The 13774-nt window shown below is 40.8% G+C and overlaps 1 protein-coding gene across 1 annotated transcript; it reads right to left on the bottom strand.

Annotated features, from left to right (window-relative positions):
- Positions 1 to 1211: 1211 nt before the first annotated feature.
- LOC116199733 lies at positions 1212 to 8728 on the bottom strand. The gene is made up of 10 exons (XM_031530202.1): positions 8274 to 8728; positions 7561 to 8109; positions 6245 to 7366; positions 5797 to 6124; positions 5241 to 5499; positions 4832 to 5048; positions 4231 to 4583; positions 3518 to 4027; positions 2066 to 3230; positions 1212 to 1664 (listed from the first exon to the last, which is right to left on the bottom strand). Exons 1-10 carry the CDS (start codon positions 8436 to 8438, stop codon positions 1338 to 1340), a joined length of 4995 nt encoding a protein of 1664 aa, XP_031386062.1. The 5' UTR covers positions 8439 to 8728; the 3' UTR covers positions 1212 to 1337.
- Positions 8729 to 13774: the final 5046 nt, after the last annotated feature.

Below are 13774 nucleotides of genomic sequence, written 5' to 3'. Positions count from 1 at the left end.
ATATATCAATTGCTGAAAATAAAGTGAAAGAAATCTAAATAATATTATTCCTTTCTAACTCAATCTCCAAGTTTTTCCATGACAAGAGGTCTCACAATTGATGTTTCCATTATAGGAGTTGATACAGTGAATTGGAACTAAAATTTAGGATCCGGGTATAAAGTTTACCCTAAGATGCAGAACAAATACATTGGCAAAAAATCATTTGAAAAATATTGTGATTGAAATAAAATTATGATAAATTGTTATAAATTAAAACAAGGAGTTATTAAGTAAAAAAAAAATTCTTTATCCGTTCAGACATCGAAGTATAATTATATTTTTTTCGGCGAGTTAATATACTTATATTTGTATTGGAAGACTAGGGGCCAGAGCCAAATAAAAAAATTAAACGATACAATGATGTGGGAAAACAACCCGGGAATGTCACCAAACAATAACTGGTCAATGCCGTTAGGAGAAACACTAAGAATATGGATGCCTAAGGAAAAACTCAAAGAACGTCGCGTCAGTCAATCTGCACAATAGTTCTCTTCACGATAAACGTGCTAGCTGAACCTCCACGGACCATTCTCAAACTGACCAATCCTGGATGTTAGGAATCAGCTGCGGAAGGGTACGCACAAAGTGTATACTACATAATTTGTAATCAAATTAATAAATGCGAGCGAATATTTCTTCGTAGGTATAATCTGGTTATTTGATAACTTAAAGAATTCCCACATCTTGAATTGGCCTGGAACTGCCCTGCAGCCCAAACCCCTGGATCATATTGGCCCATGAAGTTCAGATTGGAACGATTTTTTAATCGGAAAAACTTCCTTTATTTGTACTTTTTTTTTTCAATTACCATAGAGAAAATGTCATCCTTTAAGAACCTGTCTTAAAATCTCCAAGTTCCACTTCTTCAAGTGTAATGTAGGTATGCCCAAAGTCAAATTGAGAACCACTTAAATTCAATCTCAAGCTGCCCCATCCCGTGGGGTCAATCTGTCTCCAATCCTTCTTTTTCACAATTTGACCCCACATTTTGTAATTTGTCTCAATCACATCACCATCTTGTGTGCAAACTTCTCTACTTTGACATTAAATTTTAAAATTATATATATTATGTGAAACAAAAAAAAAACATTTTTTTTGCCCATTATAGGTAATAATAATTCATGAGTGAGTGCAACAAAGTAGAGGGGAGAGCACCTCACAAGCGGAGATGAGGCAAAATGAGTCTTGGTAACTTGCTAGCATTCTTGTTGCCCAAGTACAACAAAGATTAAGAAGATATTTGCATAATAACTAATTTACATAATGAATTGACGAATTTCGAGAAGAGAGCATGTTCATGCCCTTGTATACGCATTCTGTCTGCAGCTGTTGAGTTTCTCCGTTTTATATTGGATGAGGCTGAGCTTCCTCCAATAATCCAACATCGCTCCTGCAAACTGCCCATTGTTCTCACAAATCCAAAGCCTTTGCCTTGCCCGGGTGATAGCAACGTACAGTTGCTTCAACTCTGAGCACAAGATGTTGTGCCTGGCAGGTTTGAACTGTGGGTAGTGACCAATGAAGCTGTTATCGAGCAATTTCCGGCCCTTCATGTACTCGTACACGACCCTCCATTGATTCTTCATTGGCGATGAACCAAAAAAGTTGTACAGCACCACATCCTACAGAAGTAAATGAAAAGAGAATCAATTCACAATTTACTTCTATAGAGAGAGAGAGAGAGAGAGAGAGAGAGAGAGAGAGAGAGAGATAGTTCAGTAATGAAACGCAAATCAGAAAACAAGCCATTAAAGTAATACCTGTTTTCGAAAGAGTTCTAGTAATGATAAAATTCCCTATCGAAACATAAACTATCTAACAAATGACTTGTCGGAGAATGTAGTATGACCAGAATGGGTACAGTTTGGCTCAGAACAGTGCCGAACAGTAAGCAATTCGATCTTTCAAGGACTGGTTTGCAGGTTACATCTTTCAATCTGATTTTATCTTTATGGACAATCTTTAAAGATGAACTAGAAACACTACGTAGCTGAAAATATAAAACAAGCTTATGAAGCCAAACCTGAAACTCCAGTCCTTTGCACTCCGTTAAAGCTAAAACGAGGGCTTGCTTTCCAAAACGTCCGAGAACTTCCTCTCGTGCACAATCATCACGAACTATGATCACCTGCTCTGGCCCAAGGCCTGCAACATTCCCTCCCTCACCAAAAATAGAAGCTACTGAGTTTTGGTTCATCTCTAGCTCAAGGAAAATTGGGCTTTCACCGCAAATGTGGCTCGTTTCTTGCCTCAGAACATCGACAAATAATGGGAAGAAATGGCACAGAAGGTCAGTGACGCTCTGCGCTAGCTTGAGGATGCCAGAATGCGTCCGGAAATTCTGGGACAACTGATAGATCTTGGAGATCTTTCCTCCACCTTCAGTTTCCTGCATAAAATCATTGTAGAACAACCGCCGCACATCCTCAAACTTAAAATCGATTCCCCTCCCGATTGTCTGTGCAGTGTCTCCCGAGAAGACAAAGCCCTCCTCAACATTGTGAGAAACGTACTTGAAAAGACCGATCTGCCTCATAGTGAGATCTTGAACTTCATCGATATAAACATAGTCCATATCATCGCCTCTTATCTTTTTGCATCTGAGACGAGAGTGTAGATCATTCACAACATCTGAAAGGTCAAACTCTCCCCTCTCTAACTTCTTCTTTTCATACTCAAGAAAAACATCATACACTTTATGCCGTTCCTTCTGGGTTAGATGTGATCCACGACCATCCGAGAGTGAGACATAGTCGGTCCTGCTGAGCCTGCCACTACAAGAGTTCCCCACTTGGAGACTGCCTTTGATGTGAGATATTATCTCTGTAAATACTCTTGAAGGGTCGAGATTTCTCGTAAGCCTTTCATTGAAATGACGCCAATAAACTGCACAAAACTTCTCATAGTTGACCTCTTTCTCTTGTATGAATGCTTGCAAGGCAAGCGATCTTGCAGCTCCAACTTTCTCCCGACATATGTCTCTTGATCGCGGGAATTTCTCGAAATATGAGAAACCGATGCTTCCATCTAGCATCATCAGAAACTTACTAAAAGTTATGACAAGGGGAAAGGATTTGTGAGGAATATCAATGAAAGAGTCGGCAATGTCCTCAAACTGGTCTGCCTTGTTGGTGAAGTCAACATCAGTTGAAGAGCCCTCAGCAAAAAAGTTTCCTTCGCAGGTAAAGCTGTAAAGGTGGCAAACTTTGAAGTTACAAATAGAGAAAATTCACTGCATGTCCAATTTTATCAGATCCAAAGCTGATCAAGTGTATTGGGCCAATGATTAGGAAGACAAAGGAAAAACAAAAGGAAAGATGAGCGACTAACTTAGCAAAGATTTGCTCTGATTAATATAATTCAATTCAGTACTATGTATTGTTAAACAGGTTAATCATTATGTATGCATAATCAGCTTAACTGACACCAATTAATTTCCTTTATCGCAGTTAGCAATTAAAATACTGGTACTGACCTTTTCAGTTGTGAAAGCTGCTGTTTGACAGCAAAACACAGCTTCGAGCTAACAGTAACGAAAAGTTGACGCAACACATATTTGCTCTCCTCTTCAAGCATCTCCTCAGAATCCTCTCTGCCGGAATTGGCACCCCCAGTGATTCTGTAATCACTCGTAGCAATTCGGTGAAGTTGCTCCCTCTGAAGCAACTTCATCGTCAAAACAGTTGTCTTCCCAGTTCCCGACCTTCCCAGTATGAAGGTGCTTTGTGGAAACTGAATTATCTCGCGTTGTTCCTTAGTCAAATCAAATGGGAGCTCCACTTCATTCCCATCTCGGTCAGATAGCAAGTGATTGATTATGCCAGATGACCGTGAATAGAATTTCATCAACAGCAAGCTGTCCTTCACCTTTGAACGCTCTGTGTACAGTTGAGAATCTGGTGTGCCTTTGCTATTTTCGCCCAAAGAATCTCCCCGACGGAGAAAATCAAATGGAGTTTCCCAAGAAATTGGAACCTGGAGATCTCTGTAAAAAGGCAATATGAAAGCAATTACTTTTCACACAAGAACAGCATCAAATTCAACTTCAGAAGATCTGTTGTGCAGTAATAGCATTAAACTTGTCTCTTCTATGGAATCATCTTCTGAAACCAAACTGAGCCTAAGCAATTTTTGAGAAAACTAGTGCAGTTATTAATGCTACAATATCACAAGTGATACTGGACATACCCATCGAAACGCTTCTCCTTGCAACGACTGACATATTGATAACTGAATCTCATGTATATACCATCGAGATGTTCGATTGTTTTTGCAATATCTTCAAAGGGCAATACATCCCAAATCTTCAAGATTTGGGTGTATTCGCTTTCCTTCTCAATGTCCACTGTACATAAGATAGAGAGGTTCTCAGCCTTAAATTGTTTTATGATCTGAGAGGAGCTCTTGCAGATTAAGTCGACATCTTTCCGCTTGGGTCTCCACCCACTGGAGAGCTTCATGAGAAGGTTCATCACTGATGACCTTGTGCGGCGTGATGTCAACTTCCGGAAAGACTGACGGAAATTCTCGTCAAAGATGACCTGAAATTACAGGAATTCAACAACGGAACAAGTCGATACGATGATGCATGGATTCCCAAGTCGGAGACTAGAAGAGGACTTGGCAGCTTATAAGCCCTCTGGTCTCCACTTGTTTAACCGAGCCACAGAGGGTCTTGAATGTCCGTTTTGTTTAACCAAGGTCATGAGGTCGCAACAAATTTGCTTTATGCAAAAATAAAAGTACATATATATATATATATGTATACAGGGGATAAGCTATTTCAGACCTTCCACTTAGCATCTCTGAAGAGTACATTGCTTGAGGTGAGCAAATCATCGAGCTGATTGTACTTTGTCTTAGCTTCCAAGATCGTCTTTGCTAATCCTTCATCATCGTCTGCATTGAAGAAACACTGACGATCGATAGCATAGTAAACTAATGCTTCCCACACTGTTGAACTCCCCCGCAGAGTTCTTTGGTTCCCCAGAATCCAAAGACAGTATCTGAAAAAACCATCAAATTATACATATAAGCAAATGTAAGAAATTCACGACAAGCTACATTTTTCCACGTGAAAAATCTTTCAGAAAATATATTCTTTTAAAAAATTTCTTTGCTTTTCAAGGAGACAAAAAACTATTAAATGGTAAACGGCTTCTAGAAACAGAAGCTACTTGAGATGACGAGGGAGCAACCTTGCACGGGTTAGGGCAACATTCGTTCGATTTGGTTTTGCCAAGAACCCAATAGATCCCCAGTGGTTCGATCTTACAGTGGATAAGATAACTATGTCCTGCTCTCTGCCTTGGAAACCATCCACTGTGTTTACAGCGACCGTGAAGCCATCAGAATATTCATATTTCTTGCCAAGCCTTTCACTAATTTCTCCAACCTGAGCACCATAAGGTGATATTATCCCAACACTGAGATTCTCCTTCGATGACAAGCTCCATGCTACACATAAACAAACAGAGAGAGGACAAATTGTCAGCTTAAGCCGTAAGTGATTAAATTTCGGAAGCTTTCATACAAATGCATGTCAAGATAATCAATAACTAACAATGTTCGCACAGGTGATAAAAAATTGTAACAACAGATAATGGAATATTAACAAAATGTCATCATATTCCCGACTTTCAGTTCCCAATAGTTTATGGGTACACATCAAAATTCCAGTCCACTCATACAATGGTATAATGATTTTCCTAAATGATTACCCGCAGAAGTTTCCTACTATTAGCTTAGAAGTACCTTTGTAAAGATTGCTTAAAATCTGAGCAGCAACATCGGCCTCTACAGGGTTTGTCAGACTTGATCCATCAACTCCGCGTTCTTCCCTTCCCTCAGAAACATTTATGAATGAAAATGAGCCGAACATCAGCCCTGGTAGATATTGCTTTGAGTAACTTTCATGCTTTACATTTGGGCCATCGCGAATTTGGCCGCCATAGAATGTCTGATTTGGAAAGCAACTTATTGATGGGTGCATTCTGTACTGCACATTGAGTGGATGCTTCAGCTTTCCGAGGGAACTCAATCTCTCAAATAAACTTCGACCGAAACGGGCCTCTTTTGAAACCTGTGAAAGCAGATTGACAACAAATATTTCTGATAAAAAAATTGACAATAAATATTTCTGATTAAAAACTAACCCAATTTTCCATGAAAATATAAAACTTGGCTTTAAACCTTTACGTACATCACTCTTTACAACAGCAGGTAATTGACGCTCATCTCCAATAAGTATAGCATGTCTAAGGCCGAGAAGTTGGAGTGGAATCACCGATTCGCATTCTTTCAGCTGAGCAGCTTCATCAATCACCAACAACTGTGGCGGCTTCATATCCAGAGAGTGCAGCGTGAAAGTTTTGGAGACTGTGCAAAAGATCAATGAAGCCGATTGAAAGCAGAACTCCTTTATCTCGTCCACACTCTTAAAGGAAGGGATTTGCAGCCTGTTAAGAGAATCCCGAACCGATTTTAAGGCATCGAGGCACTCAGATCTCTTCAAGTATAGCGTAGACAAGGGGTCTGTTAGTGCTTCGGACAAACACTTGTCCTTCGATCGGCATGAAAATGACTCCTCCCATCTTTGAGAGAAGAAAACCAAATTCTTTCCGGATAATAAATCACTGAATGATTCGAGATGGCCAAGAAGCTCTGTGATCTCATGAGCGATATGCTTCGGAACATAACTTGCACATATCTGAGTACGCAAGGTAGAGAGGCATCTCTCGAGGGGCTTCACAATATACAAGAATCTCTCCCTCAAAAACTCGAGTAACAATTTTCTCTTACCCAGGTCATCTCTCGAATAGATATTGTACTGAGAAAGAGGATCACTGAGAAAGGTTATTGCAGAAGATATGCAATACTTCCACCCAGTTGTCGGGGCAGTGCATTCTGTGATTCTATCAACACGATTATGCAAGCATATGTCTTCAACTTCCAAGCCTTCTACCTTGAGCCGCTCCTTGTTTCCGAAGAGAAGAAGATCTCCTAAGGAAGCTGACCCTCTCATGAGGTGTACCACCCGAGAGGCAATTTCGATTACAGAAACATTGGTGGGGGCACAGACAACAGTCCTGCACTTCAGTCTTAGGAGGCTCAAGAGCATAATAGCAGTCGCTTTTGTTTTCCCAGTACCTGGGGGGCCCCATATGAGTTCCAGCACTGGCTTATGCTGACAGCGGATCTTACGAAGGCATGTAAGGATTGCTTCCGCTTGGCTCTCGTTCAGATCGTTCAATAACTTCCCTGTGAGATTCTCTTTGCAAAAGTCATCACTCTGGACTGTGCAGAGACTGCATTCCTCCTCACCCTGCCAATCAACAAATATAAGATAGGAAGCTGGAAAGTTATCCCAGAGCGAAAGGATTTTTTTCAGTAAGAAGCAGCGGGGAAAAAAGCAATAGGGAAAACACAATAATCCTTTACCAAATTAATTACAAAAGCTAAAACCTTCCAAATGCATAATCAACTTGAAATTCAGACTATAAGACACGGTATACTTACCGAAAAATCAGTGCACAAAACTTCCTTTTGGACATTCCAGTTACGACTCAAGTGCAAAGCCGTCCATATCCTTATGTTAGTAGTCAAGTTCACACCCACTAAAATGGCAAATAACTTCCTCTGTTTCAAGTTTATATCTCCCAATTTCTTCCCCGTGACTACTTTAAAATATACCGATGCGAAATCTCCTTCACTCTTGTCATCGGAGATTTTAGAAACTGACGCAAATGCACATATCCTTCCCATCCTCTGCAGATCGGAGACTGTTTCTGGTACTGAATCAGTTAAAATTAATACGTCTCTTGTCAACATCTTGTATGGTTCCTTCCCCCCCTTGCACGATCTGTTTCTCCAGAAATCGACCGTAACTTCATAAAAGTTCTTCCCATAGGGTTTGCACTCCTCGAATCGCATAACTCTGGCATAAGGTAGGGTAGAGATCGCCTCCATTCCGGAGCATATTTCAGCTCGCGTTTCTTCCAGCAAAGGGTACACGAATGACCCGAGATAGTTCTCCACCGAAGGAAATCTCTCTGGTATCTCACCCACCTAACAAAAGGGAAGTCCTGGTTGGTGATCAAGCATATTTTGGCGGGAAAAAATGGTTTGTGGAGCTGAAATGACGGAAATAACCCTTCAACAGCTACGCCATGGAAGGACTAATTAGGAAAGTGATAAGGAAACAAAATTCATCAACGGAAGCAAGCAAGAACCTGGTTCTTGTAGAGGTTTTCGTTGGAGATGTCTTCGATGGACCACGAGAAGACTATGTCGTTCAACTCATTGTTTATGGCCACGGCTGCTCGCCTTCTCCGTCTCGACCCTTCAGCGCCTTCAACGACTTTTTCGACTTTCTTGGCGGAAGGGACAAACCCCATTTTCTTTCTGTAACTGCAATCGATCAAACCATACAACCTCCGAAAACAGAGCGAATCAGAGCAAATGAAGAGAAGAGAAGAGAAAAGATGGCTTATGGGTTTTTCTTTTGGGAAAGCACTTTTACGAAGAGACGTCGGGTCTCGTCTTCCGTTGGCACATTCATCAGCTAAGTGCACTGATTCACTTCGTCAGTCATCACTCACCCTGCCGCCCCGTCTCCTCGTTACATGTTCCCTGCTTCACTTTCCCAAAGTATAACTTTAATTTCTTTAATTATTAACAACTAATAATTTTTATGATCAGATTTTCTAAAATAATATTGTTTTCTCTTTTTTATTTAATTAGGAATTTATTTGTAACATCTCGGACATCATGAATACCCCACAAGTTTATAAGTCTCGCCAAGAGCTATGTATGCATGTCTAATGATGAGGACTTGAATTCACAATGTTGTGGACAAACAATTATGACTTGTACGTTCTAATCTGTTAATGTCGGTCTACCCAATCTATTCCTGAGTTTTCCCTAATCACTCGTATCAGTAGATATATTTCTCATGCTCTCATCCTTACTTTTCGAAAAGATCCTATATATGCTTTTTAATAATGACTTCATCGTTTCATACTTTTTTTTGGGTAGAAATTGTGAGTAAAAAAGCAAGACGAGTGAAGATAAAATTTAAGGAGCTAGTTAATAGTTAATATATCTATATCTATATCTATATATATATAGTTAAATCCAAGTGCATCTAATAATGGCCTTAATAGTAAATATATACAATTAGTTCACATTAATAAAATATTTATCAAATAAATAAATAAAATTATAAAATAAAAATTTATGTCCTAAAAATATATATACATACATATATAGATTAGGATTATCTGAGTATATATATAAGTTATTCAAAAAAAATTCATTATACGTATATATATCTTCTAATTGTTTTAATTTTTTATGGGATAATTGCGTCATATAGCCTAACGTTTGAAGGAATCCTTAGTTTTATCCCAAACTTGATTTTTTACCTAAGATATTCCAACGTTGACGTGTTAGTTTCACATCTATCCCGACGCTAATTTCCCGTCCAAAATTGACGGAATTGCACACGTGGCACGTTAATTTTGTAACAAGTGTCGGGATAGATGTGAAATTAACGCGTCACGTGTGCAATTCCGTCAATTTCGAACGGAAAATTAGCGTCGGGATAGATGTGAAACAAACACGTTAATGTTGAAATATCTAAGGTAAAAAATTAAGTTTGGATTAGAACTAAGAATTCCTTCATACGTTAGGCTATATAACGCAATTAACTCATGTTTTATACATCTTTCTTTTTTCCAGTGAATAGTTCTTTTATGCATCTTTACTCTTACATGATATCTTTAAGGCAAATTTACTATATATATATATTTTGTATTTTATAGGATAAGCGAAAGGATTTATTTTATATATTTGTATTGTGTGTATTGATTATTTACATTAGAATTGATAAAATATTACCGCGCCGATCAATATTTTGCTAATAATGACGGGAGAATCGGAAGAAAGGAGGCATCAGTGATTGTGTTGACCAAGGTAAGCATGCATGACGATGAAGTTTCTCCCCGTACGACCTTCACCTTCTCATATAAGTTTCGTCTGGCCACTACCTTCCTATAGAAGTTAAGTTATATCCTTTGGGACCCAAATGACGGAAAAAGGAACTTGTAAAAAGAGATGACTAATGTAATATATATATATATATAAACAAAGCACGAACCGAATTCATGCACTGCTACATTATCAAAAATAAGAAGCGAAACTCTCTCATTTTGCCACGTCATTACTTATGTATTAAGAAAATTTGTTGTCATTAATTATTTTTGCAATGGTGAAGCTGTTCCTCTCCCAAATACTATCTTATATGAACAAATGAAATTAATTCATATGATTTCTTCCCTGGATGGCTTACCTCAACGTCGCTACACACACACACACACAGAGAGAGAGAGAGAGAGAGCATTTTTTTCTCTCGAGGGTTACCTCATTAGGGGGGAAATGGAAGAAAAGGATTCATAAAGTATCAAAAATAAGAAGCGAAACTCTTTCATTTTGCCACGTCATTACTTATGTATTAAGAAAATTTTTTGTCATTAATTATTTTTGCAATGGTGAAGCTGTTCCTCTCCCAAATACTATCTTATCTGAACAAATAAAATTAATTCATATGATTTCTTCCCTGGATGGCTTACCTCAACGTCGCTACAGAGAGAGAGAGAGAGAGAGAGAGAGAGAGAGAGAGAGAGAGAGAGAGAGAGAGAGAGAGAGAGCATTTTTTCTCTAGAGGGTTACCTCATTAGGGGGGAAATGGAAGAAAAGGATTCATAAAGTATCGATAATTTCTCCTTTTTTTTCGGTAAGTATAAAGCATCAATAACTTCTTAATTCTATAATTGAGATTTCAATTTTTAGTCACCCTTTAAATTTTTCATTTTTTTTTGGGTCGAAAATCCAAATGTTGCTCGATTGGTTGTTTTCTTTCGATAATATACCTTGCTAATGTATGCATTAGTTAAGCAAATTCTCTTAAACGGCATTATATAATTATGGATCTGTAGTACACCACTAGAATTAATTATTCTTCGAACCATGACAAATTACTTTTTCACCATGCAATTTCAACACTAAAAGATGAGACGTTCGCTTGTGCAGGCTCCTTCTGAAGTTGTGGTTGGCCGAAGAATTCCTCGTCTCTCAACAATCTCTCAGTGATCGGTCCTAATGTTGGTGAGGTCGATCATAGTGGCTGTGCTCGAAGGAAAAAGTGTCTTGGGAGACGTGCGGCATGCATCCTGTGGCGAGTCGGTGAGGTCCTCGTAGATTGGCGGGCTCTATCGAGGTGCGAGCAAGAGGCCGAGTGAGGCGTCTCTTACCAAGACGAAATATGAATGACACCCTAATTTGTAAAACATATGATGCATGTGTACGAAGAAAGTAAATGCCCACGGCTTAGTACAAATTACAAGGTACATCGCTCTTGAAACAGAAAAGACTCAAGTGGCACGTAGGCCGACTCGATGGACTGTTCGTCGAAGCCGAGTTAGAGGATGGCATGGAGCTCCTGCAGAATGCATGGTTTTAGTGCTACAGGAACCGTGCTACGTAAGGATAGGGGCTCCCGACCCCGACTCAAGGGTGTCAATTCCTTGAAATCGGGCGGGATCTTTGGGGGCCTAATCGACGGTCCAACCGTGCGACGTACCCTTACTCGGAACCCCTATCTAACCTGTGTTTCCTAACATCGGTCGTGGGACACGACCCGTAGGTACCTGAAGCTAGTATGATATGCAATGTGCGGGAAATAAAAGTGCGTAAAGTAGATAGGCGGAAAATTGCGAAAAGCGATAAATAAACAAGCAAACAAAGCAAGCGGGAATGAGCCCGAACCCTGTAAGTGTCCCCAGTGGAGTCGCCAAGCTGTGCGCGCCCGAATTTCGTCTCGTTGGGGCACGCGTGCGCGAGCCTATGCAACGCGGCTTGGGAGTGTCCACCTTCCCGGGGATGCGCAACGGACGCACGTGAGAAGGAGTCGCCACTTGCCATTTTACGACCCAAAGGTCGAGAGTCGGCAAGTTACCCGGGTCTAGGGGTACGAGGGACACCTAATTGCTAAGCCCTATGGTCTGCGAAACCCGAGGTTCCGAATTCGGGGGTTCCGTTACATGCGAGCCTATATCTCGCATGCCCTATCGGTACTCTAACTTGTATAGGCTTGCCATTTTAATTTAATTACCGCTTAATTAAGTTCTACTCATCTTACGCGTTTTGACACCGTAAATTCGAAGAAACACTCCGACCGTCCACTCTCCGACTGGGATTCTTACATGAATAAATGTACAACATAAACCCGTACATTGTTCTCTCAAATGAATAAAATACAAATTACAACAACTGAATCCCGGTCGGTTCACGTTCGGTCATTATTCTACTCGTGCTCACTGTATGGTTTGAAAAGACTGAAATTAAAATTAAAGCAACGCGAGCTTAGAGAGCCAAGAGTCGGGTCCAACCGAACCAACGGATGGCAAAAGAGTCACTTGACTCTCTTGATAGCCGTAAGATCGGTTGAGCTCTCGGGTCATGTCCGGCCGCGACTTACTTTACCCAATCCGAGTCGTCTTCCACATAGACATTACTAGGAGCGAAGCAGTAAGTCGAAACAAGACTCGATTCCGCACTCGAGTTGCGTGCGCTAGGTGTGTGGGGGCATTGGACCTCGTGATTGACAAGAGAGGGTGTTGGACCCTGTGTATATCGTATCCTAAGGATCCAGGCTCGACTTGCAATAAATAAACCGAAAACAAAGAGTTGTGTCTTTTAATGCCGTGTTTACGTGATCAGCCAATTCGTGCGGGATTTCGATCAAAAGTGTATCTAATTATTCACATGTGCACATGAACAAGCAAAATCAGTCACGACATAATTTAATTTTGTCAATTTTAAGTCTGAATAATTAATTAAACTAATTTTGATGTATTTAATCGATTTAATTCCCTTAAAGCTGAGTGAACATGAGATTGGTTCGTGTGAATTCGTTCTCGCTTCAAACAACCAGTTTTAATGTCGACTAATTAAAAATGTTCCAATTCGTGCTTTCGTCGGTTTAATTAAAACACAATTATTTATTTATTTTTTTGTTCCATTTTTTCTATTTCCCAATTTTCAATTTTTTTAACACGACAATCACATATTATCACCGCAATCATCAAATTTATTCATAAATTGAGCCCTACGCATGCCACTAAGTCGGAATAATATACCTAGTATTGGTTTAAACCGGAAATTGGGCGGTCGGACAAGCTGGAGGCCGTCTGCACAGTGTAGACCGGCTGCACGGGCGGTGGGCCGGGCGTGGGCGGACTGGGCTGAACGCGTTGGAGTTGGGCCGCAGAAGGCAGTTGGGCCGCAGAGGGGCAACGGCTGGGCCGAATCAGCGGGTGAGCTGGGCCGTAGAGGGGATTTGGGCGAACTGGGTCGGGCGTTTCGGGCCAAATCCGAGGCGAGGCGGAACGGGTCGATCGTCTAGATTGGGTCGGGTCGTCTCGGTTGGACCAGACTGGGCCGAATCGACTGGGCTGGACCTGCGAAAATCGAAAGAAGACGGGTCGAGCCCGTGAGAGAGGGATGACTGGAGAAGACGAAGCTGGGCGGAGGAAAAGAGTCCAGCAGCCGCGGACAGCGGTTTCCGCCTCTGGGCGCCGCGGCGAGAGCGCGGAAGACGGCGGCGAGCACCGCCTGGGCTGCGCCGTACTCGGGAGGGGCATCATGAGGCTCGGGTCGGTCAGGATCGAGG

Source organism: Punica granatum, chromosome 3 (assembly GCF_007655135.1).
Source record: "Punica granatum isolate Tunisia-2019 chromosome 3, ASM765513v2, whole genome shotgun sequence".
In the NCBI taxonomy this organism is placed as follows: Eukaryota; Viridiplantae; Streptophyta; class Magnoliopsida; order Myrtales; family Lythraceae; genus Punica; species Punica granatum.
This window is presented reverse-complemented; position numbering and strand designations above follow the sequence as displayed.

Excerpts from the sequence above, each read along its gene's own strand:
- LOC116199733 (XM_031530202.1), bottom strand. The coding sequence starts at position 8,438 with ATGGGGTTTGTCCCTTCCGCCAAGAAAGTCGAAAAAGTCGTTGAAGGC. Across the intron at positions 6,125-6,244 it reads CTGCTGTTGTAAAGAGTGAT|GTTTCAAAAGAGGCCCGTTT; the intron begins GTACGTAAAGGT and ends CTGCTTTCACAG. Across the intron at positions 5,049-5,240 it reads GTTGCCCTAACCCGTGCAAG|ATACTGTCTTTGGATTCTGG; the intron begins GTTGCTCCCTCG and ends TGGTTTTTTCAG.